General features: G+C 39.5%; 1 protein-coding gene across 6 annotated transcripts in view; it reads left to right on the top strand.

Moving 5' to 3' along the window:
• Nucleotides 1-17,138, top strand: part of FGD4 (FYVE, RhoGEF and PH domain containing 4) — a 229,996-nt gene that overhangs the window by 93,185 nt on the left and 119,673 nt on the right. Inside the window, exon 2 of one of the 6 annotated variants that reach the window (XM_070789821.1) lies at nucleotides 15,315-15,457. The exons of the other annotated variants lie outside the window; for them this stretch is intronic. Within the exon in view, the coding sequence (XP_070645922.1) occupies nucleotides 15,406-15,457 (52 nt within the window). The 5' untranslated portion in view covers nucleotides 15,315-15,405. The remainder of the gene's footprint in view (nucleotides 1-15,314; nucleotides 15,458-17,138) is intronic. 6 annotated transcript variants of the gene reach the window in all.

Genomic DNA, 17,138 nt, shown 5'->3' with positions numbered 1-17,138 from the left:
GTAAGTAATTCAAGTACTATGTATCCCGTTTGTACTACGTTTGGTGTGGGGCATTATCTCCATGTGGTTCCAGGAAAGGGAGCTGTAAGCTCTTCTGGAAGGAGCCTCCAGCATTACACACTTCTGTTGTATTGATTTTAAGCAGCTTAGTTATACCTGTACAGTTACATGTTGATGTTGAAAAATCAAATAATTATTTTTTAATCTTTAAAAATTTAGTCAAAATTGTAATATGACTTCTGAAAGTGGCAAAAAGACTGTAATTTTAATGGTTTCTCAGAGTGAATTGTACCAGTACTCGAAATATACTCATGGCCACAACGTGTTCAATGTCTTCTTCAAATAAGAAAATGTCTCAGGTCAGGGACATTTGTAGGTTATGATTTTATTCATCATTATTCTGGCCCACGTGACTGGCTTCACATTACTAGCTCATGTTTTGTAATGTGAGGTTTATGCAGTTAATTTTGCAATGCTTTTGCACAAGTTTTGAGGGCTTGAGCATGTGGAGACAATGTGACAGTGCTTTAACAGCAGGCGTATAGGCATAGTGATAAAGGAAAGGGCAAAGCTCGGAGGATCTGCTTCTGTTTCAAGGGCTTCCTTTGTTTTTCTGTTTGAACAGCCCCTTAAAATGTGTGCTGCATATTGTAAGCAGCAGAAGGAGATTTTGGTGCTAACAAATGGATGACTGACATTTTTCTGTGTGGCTAAGAGGTTGGTAGCTCAAACAAGGGACTTCTATATCCTTTGTGAGGCAGCATTGTATATACCCTTCCCCAAAACTGTGCCCTAAAACATAAAAGTGAAAAACAAAAAGAGTGCTGTCTATACTCTGGATACTTCTTTTGTGTAAGTTTTCCTGTCATTTAAATCATAGTGCCAGGGATATGTGCATCTAGCTGGGTCTGCCATTTTTATTTGATATGGGAAGGAGTTGCAAAGAGAGGATTTGCTAATGCAGCGTTAGTTCCTCTAATTGTGCTGTTCTGCTGTCATCTTGGACGTTCATGTCAGTGGGTCAGTGGCTGCCGGGAGAGCTGGAACAGGTCATTGTTAACAGGCCTTACTTTGATTTTCTTTTTCTGATTGTAGAATAAAATTAGATAACCTTGTACTGGTCAAGGACTCATGTTCTTACTTCAGGTTTTCAAGCCTGACTGCTAATTATGGGTCCTTGGTATTTATTGTTGTTGACTTATTGTAGTTAAAATTCTTACCTTCTTTTGTGCTTACTGGGCTATTCTCAAGTTTTTTTAATATGCAAAATCAGATCAGGTACATACTACCTCTAAAAAGCATCTTTTCCACTAACAATAGACATGTATCTGCCTGAAAATTTCCTTAGCAGCATCTGTAAAAAAATTTTAAGTGAATGTTGTATTATTTGGATGAAATTTTCACTCATGAAAACAATTGTTCATAAGCAATATAAGTTTTGAGAGGAAATGAGATAATTTAAAAGCATGTACATTTAGGCTGTTTGTGTTACCTTAATTACCTTGTATCTTAGAAACCTGAAAAGGCCTGTGAGTGAGTGGGTATGAAGTACTAGAGTATTCTGTGTGCCTGGGGTGTGATTGCTCAAGCAGTTGAAGTGAACTGGGCAAATCAGGACACCTCTCAAGTTCCCTAAGTATTCGTGGATTTCCTTACTGTTACGACTGTTACTGAGTTAAAGTTATAAGATTGTGTTTTGTTTTTTTTTTTAAGTGGGTGTTTATGCAGAATGTATCCCAGCATTTATAGGTATTGGCAGGCATTCATTTGTTTTCACTTGTAAACATGTTTATTAATATGTTTCTTGGCTGAATTTTTCTGAGTAGTAAACAGTAAAGCCACAGGGTATTCAAAAAGTGTTGAAAAACTTTGGTCCATCAGCCACTGACAAGAAGCCTAGGGTTTTACTTTCTAAAATTGGTGAAGAGGAGTGGGCAGCGGCATAGTCCCTGGAACACTTGTGATTCCTAGTAGGGTGCCTGGGGGACAGGAGTGCACAGTCCCACGATGTGTAGTTCCTTTGAGGGAATGTGGTCTTTGGACCTGGTGTTGCTAATGGGGAGATGTTCACTTCCATTCACAAACATTGTCAGTGGTGACACCTACCACCATAAGTTGAAAATGTCAGGTCAGCTGGGAAGCATTGCTTCCTGGTTCCCACTCTCCCTGTCTCTGAAGGTGGCGGGAGGTGCTAGATTCAGTGCTTTCTGACCCTTCTTCCAACTTCTCAATGGCATGAGGCTTTTCAGTCTCCTTCAATACAACTTAAGATTTTACTAAATGGAAAATTTAGCTTTATGTTTGTAAATATGTAAAGCAACCCTTATTCCGAGTTATTTCTTATAAGGGTATTATTCTATAGATAAAAAATTGGAAACTGAATAAAGTACCTGGAATGATTCAAATCCATAGCAATCTGAGTAGATGGCATCTCAGTCCACCACTGATGCAGTATGAACAGTCAAGTCTTTCTGCTTCTTTGACACTTTATGCTGGAAGGCTGCCTGACAACTATTTCAAGTAGACCACAGAGCTCATAAACATCAGTTAAATTCTTACATTTTTCTTATTACCACATTCAGTCTCACTTATAAATTGACTCTGTCTTTTGCTTTTGAGATACTGATTTATAATCTGTTTTTGCTGTTAACTGTTTTTGGCCATGATGGTCCATTTGGCCCTTGGACAGACGATGGAGCGCTAGGGATTTGAAGGGAAGAAGAACCGGCTTATGCTGTCATCACTGATGCTGCTTTGTTCTCATGTTCCTGGTAATATTGAAGCCATTTGCATAAAAATGTGACTTTTTAAAATAGATGTACTGAAAATTGCCTTCTTTTGCCCTCTCCCACAATTCCATATCGTCATGGTTTCAAGAAGTGCTTAGAATGAGTTGTTAACATTGTGCCTCAGTACAGTTTAGCATTGCTGTGTTAGATATAGAGCTGCAGGGTGTGATGTCTGTAAAATGTGCACATGAAAGATGTAAACTCACCCAAAAGCTGTGCTCAAAGGTGCTTCCATTTGGCAGGACTTTTCTTCCTGTGAATGTGCCATATAGTTGATTATCATCAGTTTCTTCTGAGCTATTTCTTCTGTTTTTATAACTGCTTCTATGCTTCTGTAAAGTAAAAAGGCAAACTTTCTGTACATTGGCAGTGCATGGATCTATGTAGGCAGAAGCAGATCCTTGGAACAGTTTTGTGTAATATACTCATGCCTTTCTCATTCAGTTGTCGCCACTTAAAGCCCAGTGATGACTTGATGGAGTTGTATGAAAGTATCTAGGGATACCTTATCTGAAAAAACTTCCATAGTTTTACAGATAACCCTAATCTGTGGGGGCTACATTGTTCTTTTGTAATAAAAGTGTTGACTTACCAACTTCCCCTGTAAGTAGTTGTTTCCTTCTTCCCTGTTTGCTTAATTCCTGTGTTGTTTTTAAATTTTTGCCAATTTCCTGGCCCTGACCCCACATTCATGAATTATGAGGCAAGATGTATTTCCATAAGGCAAGCAGATGAAATCTGTTAGATTTTTTAGATCCCTATTATACATTGCTAGATGTTTATTTTCACATAATTTAAAGACTGGATCTGTCAGAAGAATTTGAGGCCCATAAGAATTAAGCAGCCTGTCCAGAGTCACAGAACTTGAGTTGCAAAAACAGCTAATGTTGACTATCGCGTGTTGAGTACAAAGATACGGGCAAAGCCAACTTACTTCCTACATTGTTAGCTTCATGAGGAGCAGAACATTGGGGTATCACCCTAAACTCTCACAGATACAGTTTTCAATGTGCCCAAAGAGGGGCAACTTTGAAAGATAATTCCCTCGATAATCAAGGTCATAAGAAATATATATTTTCATAAATGCCTAAACGTTAGGAAAAAAAAAAGTAACTGCCAGGTCAACTAGATGTTCGTGTTTCTTAGTTTGCAGATTCTTGCCCTTGTATCTGTGTTTATAGTCGTAAACTCATGATCAGGATGTTGCTTGGTGATTTTGGAGCCCAGAGTGGGTGGGGGTGGAGCACTGAGGAAGGACAGCCTGAGGGCAAATACCATTCCATCCCAGGGCCCAGTTGTCACCTGGTTAGCATATTTCTGTTCCGAGTTAATGCACTTTCTTCTGTGGACATTGGTGGAGACATAAAACCTGTTTGCTTATCTGGCCTCCTTCTGCTCTGTTGTGCTCACCCCACCCACCTGCTTCACCTTGCTCAGGATCCCCCTACTGTCCACTGAGACATTGCTTCTTTGGCTCTGTTACTGTTATCATTCACTTATCACATGTTTATTGAACATTTACTCTGTGCTGGGCAGTGTTGCAGGTGTGGAGGAGAGGACGTGGAACACAATGGTCAGGTTCTTTCGTGGACTTACGTAATACAGAAGGAGACAGATAATACACAGTTAAAATAAATGAACAGTGTGATTTTGAATAATGACGAGTATGTGAAGACAAAATGTAATGTGTTAAGGGATTTTAGGGCAACAAATTTTATGTTGAGTGGAGGAGATCTCATATAAGCTGAGTCACAAATGATAAGCCACCAGGTTGATCCAGGAAAGCTAGGAATGTGTTGTTATCCCCACTTTATTCCCGTGGAAACTGAGGAAAGCCTGTCATCAGGACCATTCCTTGTTGACCTGGTGCTGCAAAACCATACCACTTGTCTTTTCTTTCAGGACTTAATGTTGACTATATGCTCTTTTCCAAAGTCAGAATTTAATGGGAGAGCATAGGAAGTAGTGTCTACTTCAGTACAATGGCTAAGAACACAAGCAGACCTAGATTAGTCCCATCTCACATACTGTCTACTCTGGAGGTCTCTAGGCAAGTTACTTAAACCTGTCTCCCCATTTGTTAGAACTTCTGGAGTTATTGTGGATATAAAAGAGATAATATTAAAAAATCATTTGGTTCTCTGAGGGGCTTCAGTAATAATCCCATGAATATTAAAATAATTTTCTATGGTTGGCAGTGAGAACCTAGGAGTCTCTCTATAGGATAATTTTTCTTTGATCTCTTCATTCCCCTCTCATCCCTTACATTCATTTATTTTAACAAAAGCTTTAAAAAAAAAAAAACCCTTTATTGAGGCATGATTGACATACAAAAACCTGTATGTACTTAATGTGTGTAACTTGAAGAGCTTTGAAGATAAGTATACACTTATACGGGGCTTCCCAGGTGGCAGTAGAGGTAAAAAACCCACCTGAATGCAGGAGATGTAAGAGACACGGGTTCAACCCCCTGGGTTGGGAAGATCTCCTGGAAGAGGGTATGACAACTCACTCCAGTACCCTTGCCTGGAAAGTCCCATGGACAGAGGAGCCTGGCAGGCTGCAGTCTATTGGGTTGCAAAGAGTCGAACACAACTGAAGTGACTTAGCACCCGTGCACGTGTACACGTGTGAAACCATCACTGCAATCTATGCCATAATGTATTCATCACTTCCAAAAGAAGACTTTTTGCACATCCACCTCTCCTTACTAGATTCTGCATAAAGAACATGATTGGACATGTTCTCACAGGTCTGTGCTCACCTGGTACTCGACTAACAGTCTGTTAACCAGTCAGTTGCATTCAGTATGATTGGTGACACAGTGCAGGAGTGGTGTGGGAGACAGAGGAACAGGTGGTCGACTGTACAGGTAACGTGGGCTTGGAATTCTAGTCTGCAGCAGCAAATGCAGGGAGGCGTGCTGGTGGCTGAGTGTAGAATTTGAGCTAAGTACTGTAGGATAGGATTTGAGAATGGAAACCTTGGTTTGCATAGACGTTTTTTACTGTATCCTATAAAGAATGAGGAACCTTTGAATAGTTTTAAACATCTGAGGAATAAATCTTCAATTTTGTCATCTAAAAAGATAACTGGTACTTAAAATGTTGAAAACATTGGAGAGAACAACTTCCAAGGCAGCCTGAGTTCTTCTTTTTTTCATCTTCATCTTCATCCATACCAGGCAAGATTTTTCTTATGTTGTCATTACCACCACAGTATAATTTGGACTCGCGTAGAGTCCAAAAAGTCCCTGAGAATTCCTTTAGGAGGGTATAACTTTGGAGATCAACTCTCTCATTAAGTCCAATCCAGCATGTGTTCCCTCCTCCCGGCCCCACACAGGGTTGGAATAGATTGCTGCTGTTTTGCTTGGGCACCAGATGAAATAATTCCTTCTGTATTCAGGGGTCATGCTGCATGCAGTAAGAGGAAGCAGCAGGCTCATGATCTCTCAGTCTGACTCCCACAACAGAGACCATGAGCATTGTTGCCTTTAACTGCCGCACCTGTGTTTGTGTGCTTTCTGGTACAGGTGTTTTCTATTTGCAAAACATATAGTTCAGTTCAAGCCAGTTTAAATGCACTTACAGTACAACTGCTGTAACTGCAGTACCAACTTTTTGTGTTTTCTATATGTCAGACCGTGCAGAATACATTTATCATCTCATTTAACCTTTATTAAACATTTGAAATAACTGGAATTTATCTTTATTGAATAAATAAAACTGTTCCTATTAGCTACATACTATTTTCAAGTTCACTAATAATTAAATGATTAACTGGGATTAAAACCTTGATCGGTTCAACTTCAATCCTATAATCTTAGCTATTATGCTCAGTTTCAATTAGAAAGCCATTGCATTAACCTAGACAGAAAAATATAACAAATGTTATGATACCAGTGGTGTAGAAACAAGATTCCAAAGAGATAAAGGGAGAGAATAAATGACTACTGTGTTTAAGAAGTCTTTAAATCGTTATCTAGGAACATGAACAGATATTCAATAAAGGAAGAAATACAAATGCCTAATACATGAGGAAAAAAAGTTTTGTATAGGTACATCCCAGGTGACCCAGTGGGTAAAGAATCCACCTACGATGCAGGAGACACAGGAGATGCGGGTTTGATCACTGGTTTGGGAAGATTCCCTGGAGGAGGAAATGGCAACCCACTCCAGTGTTCTTGCCTAGAAAATTGCATGGACTGAGGAGCCTGGCAGGCTACACTTCATGGGGTCGCAAAGAATCGGACACAACTGTGCTACTAAGCTAACTAAATATCTAACATGAACAGATACTTCAAAAAGGAGGAAACACAAATGCCTGATATATGGGAAAAAAAGTTCTATATAACTGGCAGTCAAAAAAATATACAAAATAAATATTCTTTTATTACATTGGCAAAAAATTTACTGAATGGTTGTATTTTCCATTGGCACCCCCATATGCTTCAATAACAATGTAACTTCAGATTACAGTATGCATTGATTTAACTTTTGGGGAAACAATGTAGTAATATATTTTATCTTAACTAGAGAACCCTTTGTGGCAAGGAATAGAAGAAAATATAACTCAAGAGAAAAGAGGGGTGTATAGAAAAAATAAAAGGCGTCTCCAGGAGCCAAGAGGCAGTAAATTCATCTAGGCCTCAGAGGAGCCTGCAAACAGGACTGTTACAACTCCCTGTTCTTCAGAATAACCCCTTCCGCATTTCTGTGTGCATGGCAAAAACGAACAAACAAACAACAAAAAAAACCCAAAACAAAACATGGCTATTGCAAATCTTGATTATACCACTTCGTAGTACCAGTGCCTGGTAGAAACACAGAAGTTCCAATTACTGATACCTTGGACTTAGACTCTGATGGGCTAAGCTTTGGTCAGCACTTACCTTTGGTCCCATCAGATGTGATCATAGAATACAAGGTCACTTGGCTTAGCTACCTACTCAGAAAGTTCTGTGAAACAAAACTCTAAGCGGGGTAAAGTAAGCAAATAGAAGAACACACTTTTTGTTACTTGTATCAACAGAGCTAAGGATGTTCATGTTCTTTGACCTCACAGTCCCAATTTTAGAAATCTGCCAGTAGGAAGTTACTGAGTGATCTAGTGAATCATTTATCACATCACATCACATTCTCTGGTGGGAATGGGAAGAAATGGGAAACCACTAACATGTTCAAAAATAGGAAAATGGTTAATGACTCTTCATGAGATTGTAGGTTATGCAAATATTAAAGACATGTTTTCTAAACATGTAAGAAGATACAATGAAATGTAAATTATGTTGTGTACGCTGTACAAGGTTGCATTTTATATAATACATAGAAAAAAATACTAGAGGGAATTACACCAAACACTAGATTTTAGAATCACTTTTGTTGTATTTATAATTTTTCTTTAGATTTTAAATGATTAAAAGTGGCCATATAATAATATTATACTTATAAAAAATGCTCAAAAAAGCAAATTATAATCTGGCAGGAAAGATAAACTTGTCCTAGGTTAAGTAATAGTAACTAAGCTAATATGTAGTAGTGTTACAAATTGTATAATAAAAACTTATGGATGGATTTAATAATAAATTTTTAAAAAGTAGAATGCACTGTTCAAAAGCTTTTTCCTATCACTGGTACTACTCAAATAGAAATTAGATAAACATTGATAAGAGATACTACGGAATAGGTTCATCTATCAGGTATGAAGAATTAGATGACCTCTAAAGTCCTTTTCAACCCCTGTGTTAGAAAAAGTGATTTACTTTGGAATGATTATTTTTAAAAATTCAATTAGATATTAGGGGAAGGTATGCAAAGCAAGTAGCTTTTGTGAAAGAGATATGAAATTGTAATAGAGGGGCTGCCAGAGTCTGTGGGATAAAGCATGAGGCAATGAATTTGAGTCACATCTTGAAAGAGGTGATAGGCTAGGATTGGATTATGTGAAAGTTCTTTTAAGGTCTACAGTGATTGATACTAAGGCAGATTTAAGATTCTACCAGGCATTTATGGATAAGGGAGAGTACCCAAGTTGGCTTGACAAATGGGAGAGCATTTTTCTTGTTCATCCTCTACTGACTGAGTGAAGTGGTACAGAACTGAAATTGAAAAAGAGAGCAATCAGAACACCCAGCATCTGGGTCTTTTCCAGTTAGTTGGCTCTTTGCATAAGGTGGCCAAAGTGTTGGAGTTTTAGCTTTACCATCAGTCCTTCCAATGAATATTCAGGTTGATTTCCTTTAGGATTGCCTGGTTTGATCTCCTTGCAGTCCAAGGAGACAAGAGTCTTGTCTCAAGAGTCTTGTCTAGTACCACAATTCAAAAATGTAAGTTCTTCAGCACTATGACTACTGGAAAAACCATAGCTTTGACTATAAGGATCTTTATTGACAAAATAATATCTCTGCTTTTTAATGCACTGTCTAGATTTGTCGTAATTTTTCTTCCAAGGAGCAAGCGTCCATGGCTGCAGTCACCATCCACAGTGACTTTGGAGCCCAAGAAAATAAAATCTGTCACTGTTTCCATTCCCCCCCTACCCTATCTATTTGCCATGAAGTGATGTGACCAGATGCCATGATCTTAATTTTTTGAATGTTGAGTTTCAAGCCAGCTTTTTCACTGTCCTCTTTGACCTTTATCAAGAGCTCTTTAGTTCCTCTTCTCTTTCTGCCATTAGAATGGTATCTGCATATCCAAGGTTGTTGATATTTGTCCCAGCAATCTTGATTCCAGTTTGTGATTCATCCAACCTGGCATTTCACATTGGGTAGTGTGCATATAGGACTTCCTCAGTGGCTCAGTCATAAAGAATCTACCTGCAATGCAGAGATGCAGGTTTGATTCCTGGGCGGGAAAGATCTCCTTAATGAGGGCATGGCAATCCACTCCAGTATCCTTGCCTGGAGACTCCCATGGACAGAGGAGCTTGGAAGGCTACTATCCATAGGGTTCCAAAGAGTTGGACAGGACTAAAGCGACTGAGCACTCATGCAGTCTGCATAAGTTAAATAAACAGGGTAACAATATACAGCCTTGACGTACTCCTTTCCCAGTTTGGAACCAGTCTGTTGTTCTATGTCTGGTTGTGACTGTTGCTTCTTGACCTGCATGCAGGTTTCTCAGGAGGCAGGTAAGGTGGTTTGGTATTCCCATCCCTTTAAGAATTTTCCATAGTTCGTTGTGATCCACACAGTCAAAGGCTTTAGAGTAGTCAGTGAAGCAGTAGATGATTTTTCTGGAATTTTCTTGCTTTTTCTATGATCCAATGGACGTTGGCAATTTGATCTCTGGTTCCTCTGCCTTTTCTAAATCCAGCTTGTACATCTGGAAGTTCTCAGTTCACATACTGTTGAAGCCTAGCTTGAAGGATTTTTAGCGTTACCTTGCTAGTATGTGATGTGAGCACAATTGTACCGTGGTTTGAACATTCTTTGGCATTGCCTTTCTTTGGGATTATAATGAAAACTGACCTTTTTGCAGTCCTGTGGCCACTACTGAGTTTTCCAAATTTGCTGACATGTTCAGTGCAGCACTTTAATAACATCATCTTTTAGGATTGAAAATGGCTCAGCTAGAATTCCGTCACCTCTGTTAACGTTGTTCGTAGTAATGCTTGACTAAGGATTACTTGACTTCACACTCCAGGATGTCTGTCTCTAGAATCGGGGTTAATATCATTAGCATTTTCTGTTTGTACATAATATGCAAGATTTTTTAGATACCATCCTGGTTAATAAAGGTAATCTACTGTAAGCATATATGCTTGCTTACATTGATGTACGTCATAACTACTAGTTACGTAAATTATAAAGTGATATTTTATTTATTTTTTAAGTTCTTATGTGAAATTGATTTTATTATTCTGAATATGAAAGTGAAAGTAGAATCGCTCAGTCGTGTCTGACTCTTTGCGACCCCATGGACTGTAGCCTACAACACTCCTCCGTGCATGGGATTTTCCATGCAAGAGTACCGGAGTGGGTTGCCATTTCCTTCTCCATAAAGTCATATTTTAGTATGAACTCTTACATTTAAAATATAATAATGTTTATCTTAATAGAAAAAAAATCTCATTTCAAATTCCAGGAGAATTATTAGACAATTCTAGTAGAAAGTTTTAGGTATAGCAAAACTTTAATCCATTATTTAAATGAAAAAAGAATAGGAAACTTATCATTTTAGTTTGAGATGATAATTTATCTAATGAATAGAGATCTGTGACATAATACTGGGACCTTTATTATATAATACTATAAGAGGCCTGGAAATTACCCTAATTTAAATTGGGCAAGTTCAAGTCAGTATTTTTTTGTGAGTAGCCCCAAAATTACTTAAATGTTTAGTAAGCTTCTTTATTAACTCATTCAAATAAGCAAATATTGTGTGGCCCCTAAATACTTTGAGCTGACCTTATCTTGGGGGAAGGACTATATTTATAAAAAATAACTTATTAAACTATTAGATTTCTTCTAATTTTCTCCTTTTCCAAATAACATTATATAGTCATTTTTATGTGTATACTTTGTTTAGGATAGCTCACCCAAGTGGCAAAGGTAGATAATGTAAAGTTTTCTGGTATTTGATATGCATTACTGTTTTGCCTTCTCAGTGCCTGTTTCATTTTCAGTTCAGTTCAGTAACTCAGTCGTTTCCAACTCTTTGCGACCCCATGGACTGCAACATGCCAGGCCTCCCTGTCTATCACCAACTCCTGGAGTTTACCTAAACTCACGTCCATCGAGTCGGTGATGCCATCTAGCCATCTCATCCTCTGTCGTCCCCGTCTCCACTTGCCCCCAATCCCTCCCAGCATCAGGGTCTTTTCCAGTGAGTCAACTCTTCGCATGAGGTGGCCAAAGTATTGGAGTTTCAGCCTCAGCATCAATCCTTCCAATGAACACCCAGGACTGGTCTCCTTTAGGATGGACTGGTTGGATCTCCTTGCAGTCCAAGAGACTCTCAAGAGTCTTCTCCAACACCACAGTTCAAAAGCATCAATTGTTCGGCGCTCAGCTTTCTTCACAGTCCAACTCTCACATCCATACATGACCACTGGAAAAACCATAGCCTTGACTAGACGGACCATTGTTGGCAAAGTAATCTCTCTGCTTTTTAATATACTGTCTAGGTTGGTCATAACTTCCCTTCCAAGGAGTAAGTGTCTTTTTTAATTTCATGGCTGCAGTCACCATCTGCAGTGATTTTGGAGCCCCCCAAAATAAAGTCAGCCATTGTTTCCACTGTTCCCCATCTATTTGCCATGAAGTGATGGGACTGGATGCCATGATCTTAGTTTTCTGAATGTTGAGCTTTAAACTAACTTTTTCACTCTCCTCTTTCACTTTCCTCAAAAGGCTCTTTAGTTCTTCACTTTTTGCCATACTGGTGGTATCATCTGCATATGTGAGGTTATTGATATTTCTCCCAGCAATCTTGATTCCAGCTTGTGCTTCATCCATCCCAACATTTCTCCTGATGTACTCTGCATATAAGTTGCAATATACAGCCTTGATGTACTCCTTTTCCTATTTGGAACCAGTCTGTTGTTCCATGTCCAGTTCTAACTGTTGCTTCCTGACCTGCATACAGATTTCTCAAGAGGCAGGTCAGGTGGTCTGGTATTCCCATCTCTTTCAGAATTTTCCACAATATATTGTGATCCACATAGTGAAAAGCGTTGGCATAGTCAATAAAGCAGAAATAGATGTTTTTCTGAAACTCTCTTGCTTTTTCGATGATCCAGTGGATGTTGGCAATTTGATCTCTGGTTCCTCTGCCTTTTCTAAAACCTACTCGAACATCTGAAAGTTCATGGTTCACGTATTGCTGAAGTCTGGCTTGGAGAATTTTTAACGTTACTTGGCTAGCGTGTGAGATGAGTGCAATTGTGCAATAGTTGAGCGTTCTTTGGCATTGCCTTTATTTGGGATTGGAATGAAAACTGACCTTTTCTAGTCCTGTGGCCACTGCTGAGTTTTCCAAATGTGCTGGCATATTGAGTGCAGCACTTTCACAGCATCATCTTTCAGGATTTGAAATAGCTCAACTGGAATTCCGTCACCTCCACTAGCTGTGTTCGTAGTGATGATTTCTAAGGCCGACTTGACTCCACATTTCAGGATGTCTGGCTCTGGGTGAGTGATCACACCATTGTGATTATCTGGGTCATGAAGATCTTTTTTGTACAGTTCTGTGTATTCTTGCCACCTCTTCTTAATCTCTTCTGTTTCTGTTAGCTCCATACCATTTCTGTCCTTTATTGAGCCCATCTTTGCATGAAATGTTCCCTTGGTATCTCTAATTTTCCGGAAGAGATCTGTAGTCTTCCCCATTTTACTATTTTCCTCTGTTTCTTTGCACGGATCATTGAGGAAGGCTTTCTTATCTCCCCTTGATATTCTTTCGAACTGTGCGTTCAAATGCATATATCTTTCCTTTTCTCCTTTGCCTTTTGCTTCTCTTCTTTTCACAGCTATTTATAACGCCTCCTCAGACAGCTATTTTGCTTTTTTGCATTTTTTTTTGGGGGGGGGGGCGTGTCTTGCTCGCTGTCTCCTGAACAATGTCACGAACCTCCATTCATAGTTCATCAGGTACTCTGTCTATCAGATCTAGTCCCTTATATCTATTTCTCAATTCCACTGTATAATCATAACAGATTTGAGTTAGGTCATACCTGAATGGTCTAGTGGTTTTCCCCACTTTCTTCAATTTAAGTCTGAATTTGGGAATAAGGAATTCATGATGTAAGCCACAGTCAGTTCCCGGTCTTGTTTTTGTTGACTGTATAGATCTTCTCCATCTTTGGCTGAAAAGAATATAATCAATATGATTTCAGTGTTGGCCACCTGGTGATGTCCATGTGTAGAGTCTTCTCTTGTGTTGTTGGAAGAGGGTGTTTGCTATGACCAGTGCGTTCTCTTGGCAAAACTCTATTAGCCTTTGCTGTGCTTCATTCTGTATTCTGAAGCCAAATTTGCCTGTTACTCCATGTGTTTCCTGGCATCCTACTTTTGCATTCCAGTCCCCTATAATGAAAATTACATCTTTTTTGGGTGTTAGTTCTGAAAGGTCTTATAGGTCTTCATAGAACCGTTCAGCTTCAGCTTCTTCAGCATTACTATTCGGGGCATAGACTTGGATTATCATGATATTGAATGGTTTGACTTGGAAACAAACAGAGATCATTCTGTCATTTTTGAGGTCGCATCCAAGTACTGCATTTCGGACTCTTTGGTTGACTATGATGGTTACTCCATTTCTTCTAAGGGATTCTTGCCCACAGTAGTAGATATTATGGTCATCTGAGTTAAAGTTACCCATTCTGGTCCATTTTAGTTCCCTGATTCCTAAAATGTCGACTTTCACTCTTGCCATCTCCTGTTTGACCACTTCCAATTTACCTTGACTCATGGATCTAACATTCCAGGTTCCTGTGCAATATTGTTCTTTACAGCATCAGACCTTGCTTGTATCACCAGTCACATCCACAACTGGGTGTTGTTTTTGCTTTGGCTCCGTCCTTTCTTTCTTTCTGGAATTATTTCTCCACTGATCTCCAGTAGCATATTGGGCACCTACTGACCTGGGGAGTTCATCTTTCATGTCCTATTATTTTGCCTTTTCATAGTGTTCATTGGGTTCTTAATGCAAGAATACTTAAGTGGCTTGCCATTCCCTTCTCCAGTGGACCGTGTTTTGTCAGAACTCTCTACCATGACCCGGCCATCTTGGGTGGCCCTACACGGCATGGCTTAGTTCCGTTGAGTTAGACAAGGCTGTGGTCCGTGTGATCAGATTGGCTAGTTTTCTGTGATCGTGGTTTCAGTCTGTCTGCCCTGTGATGCCCTCTTTCAACACCTACTATCTTACTGGGGTTTCCCTTATCTTGGATGTGGGGTATCTCTTCATGGCCTCTGCTCCTGACCTTGGATGTGGGGTATCTCCTCATAGCCTCCGCTCCTGACCTTGAACGTGGGGTATCTCCTTTTGGCTGCTTGCTGCTCCAGTATTTGAGATAACAGTTTCTTTAGCATGAATCTTATAATTTAAAAGCATTTAACCCAGGGATAAAAAATGGTATTATTTAAATTTTTATCTTTTATTATGATGACATTCTGTTTCAAATATTTATTTACCAATATTATCACCACAGTTACTTTTAGATGAAAATGGAATCATGGAATTTTCTTATTTTTTCATCATCATAATTGTTATCCTTGTTGGATAGTATTGGGTAGTCTTCATATCTAGACTGATATAGAGAATGTGATTAAAATTTTGGAAAAATTCAAGTTAAAATTGTTCTGGAGATTTTTATTTTCCAAATTAGTGTATTTCCTTTTTTTTTTTTTAATACAGCTGTTTGACCTCTCAAAGCCCTTTTGCTCTTTCTTTTTTATTTATTTTTGGCTGCACTGAGTCTTTGTTGCTGTGTGTGGGTTCTGTAGTTGTAGCGAGCAGGGGCTACTCTTGTTTGTGGTGAGCGAGCATCTCATTGTGGTGGCTTCTCTTATTGCAGAGCTCTAGAGCATATGGGCTTCAGGAGTTGCAGCTCTCAGCTTATAGAATGCGAGCTCAGCAGTTGCGGTGCAGCTTAGTTGCTCCGTGGCATGTGGGATCTTCCTGGAGCAGGCATCGAACCTGTGTCCCCTGCATTTGCAGGTAAATTCTTAACCACTGACCCACTAGGGAAGTCCAGAGTATTTATTTTTAAATTTATTTTAATGCATTTATTGTTTATGCTGCCGACTTTTAGTCATAATTTTAACACTGATACAGTACATTTATGTCAGCATGACTTAATTTCAGGAGTAACCTGAAGATTGAAGAGTTATTAGATGAAATGTATATAAGATCCCTGTGAAAAACTACCTGTCTTCTAGAAGTTTCCTTCTCAAAAGGAATCATCTATGAAACCATTATGTGCCCTGAGGATACAAAAAATAAATCATTGTAGTGTAGGAAGCAGATCCTAGAACTTGGAACATTTTGCCTAAGGGGTAGGGGACAAAAGCACTGGTTGCTCACTAAGTTGTGTCTGACTCTTTGTGACCCCATGGACTGTCTAGCACACCAGGCTCCTCTGTCCTTCACTGTCTCCTGGAGTTTGCTAAGATTCATGTCCATTGAGTCAGTGATGCTAGACTTATTTGTACACTTTCATTCAGTTTATGTGTTGAATACAGCTAGTATTTCAGGGACAGGTGAGGAATTCTGAGGGGAAAGTGGCAGGTAGGCAGTGGCAAGTTTACTTGCCTCCTTTCTGCCCTGACGTTTTAGGTACAAGCATCTTTTATACCACCCAGAGATTTGTAAGTTATATGTTGCTGTTCAGTCGCTCAGTCGTGTCCGATTCTTTGTGACCCCATGGACTGCAGTATGCCAGGCTTCCCTGTCCTTTACCATCTCCCGCAGCTTGCTCAAACTCATGTTCATTAAGTTAGTGATGACATCCAACTCTCTTGTCCTCTGTCATCCCCTTCTCCTCCTGCCTTCAATCTTTCCCAGCATCAGGATCTTTTCCAATGAGTCGGCTCTTCACATAAAGTGGCCAAAGTATTGGAGCTTCAGCTTTAGCATCAGTCCTTCCAATGAATATTCAGGGTTGATTTCCTTTAGGACTGACTGGTTGCATCTCCTTGCAGTCCCAGGGACTCTCAAAAGTCCTCTCCAGCACCCAAATTCAAAAGCATCAATTCTTTGACACTCAGCCTTTTTTATGGTCCAACTCTCATATCTGTACTGGAAAAACAATAGCTTTGACTATATGGACCTTTGTCGGCAAAATAATGTCTCGCTTTTTAACATGCTGTCTAGGTTGGTCATAACTTTTCTTCCAAGGGGCAAACATCTTTTAATTTCAGGCTGCAGTCACCATCTGCAGTGATTTTGGAGCCCAATAAAATAAAGTCTTTCACTGTTTCCATTGTTTCCCCATCTATTTGCCATGGAGTGATAGTATCAGATGCCATGATCTTAGTTTTTTGAATGTTAAGTTTTATACATGGCATAGTATTTAAATGAGTTGTCAAACTAAAGACTGTGTGTCTTTTTCTTTTAACAAAAAACACAACTGTTCCCTATTTACTAGCCCTTCATGTAAAGAGAGGTAGCCACGGGGACTTCCCTGGTGGCTTAGTGGTAAGGAATCCCCTTGCCAATGCAGGAGAAACGGGTTCGATCCCTGATCCAGGAAGATCCCACATGCAGGGGAGCAGCTAAGCCCATATGGCACAACTCTTGAGCCTGTGTTCTGGAGCTGTGAAGATGCTGCTACTGAGCTCATGTACCACAACTGCTGAAGCCTGCATGCCTAGAGCCCGTGCTCTGCAACAAGAGAAGC

Source organism: Bos indicus, chromosome 5, assembly GCF_029378745.1.
Source record: "Bos indicus isolate NIAB-ARS_2022 breed Sahiwal x Tharparkar chromosome 5, NIAB-ARS_B.indTharparkar_mat_pri_1.0, whole genome shotgun sequence".
In the NCBI taxonomy this organism is placed as follows: domain Eukaryota; kingdom Metazoa; phylum Chordata; class Mammalia; order Artiodactyla; family Bovidae; genus Bos; species Bos indicus.
The sequence above is the reverse complement of the archived record's forward strand: the minus strand, read 5'-3'. Positions and strand labels throughout refer to the sequence as shown.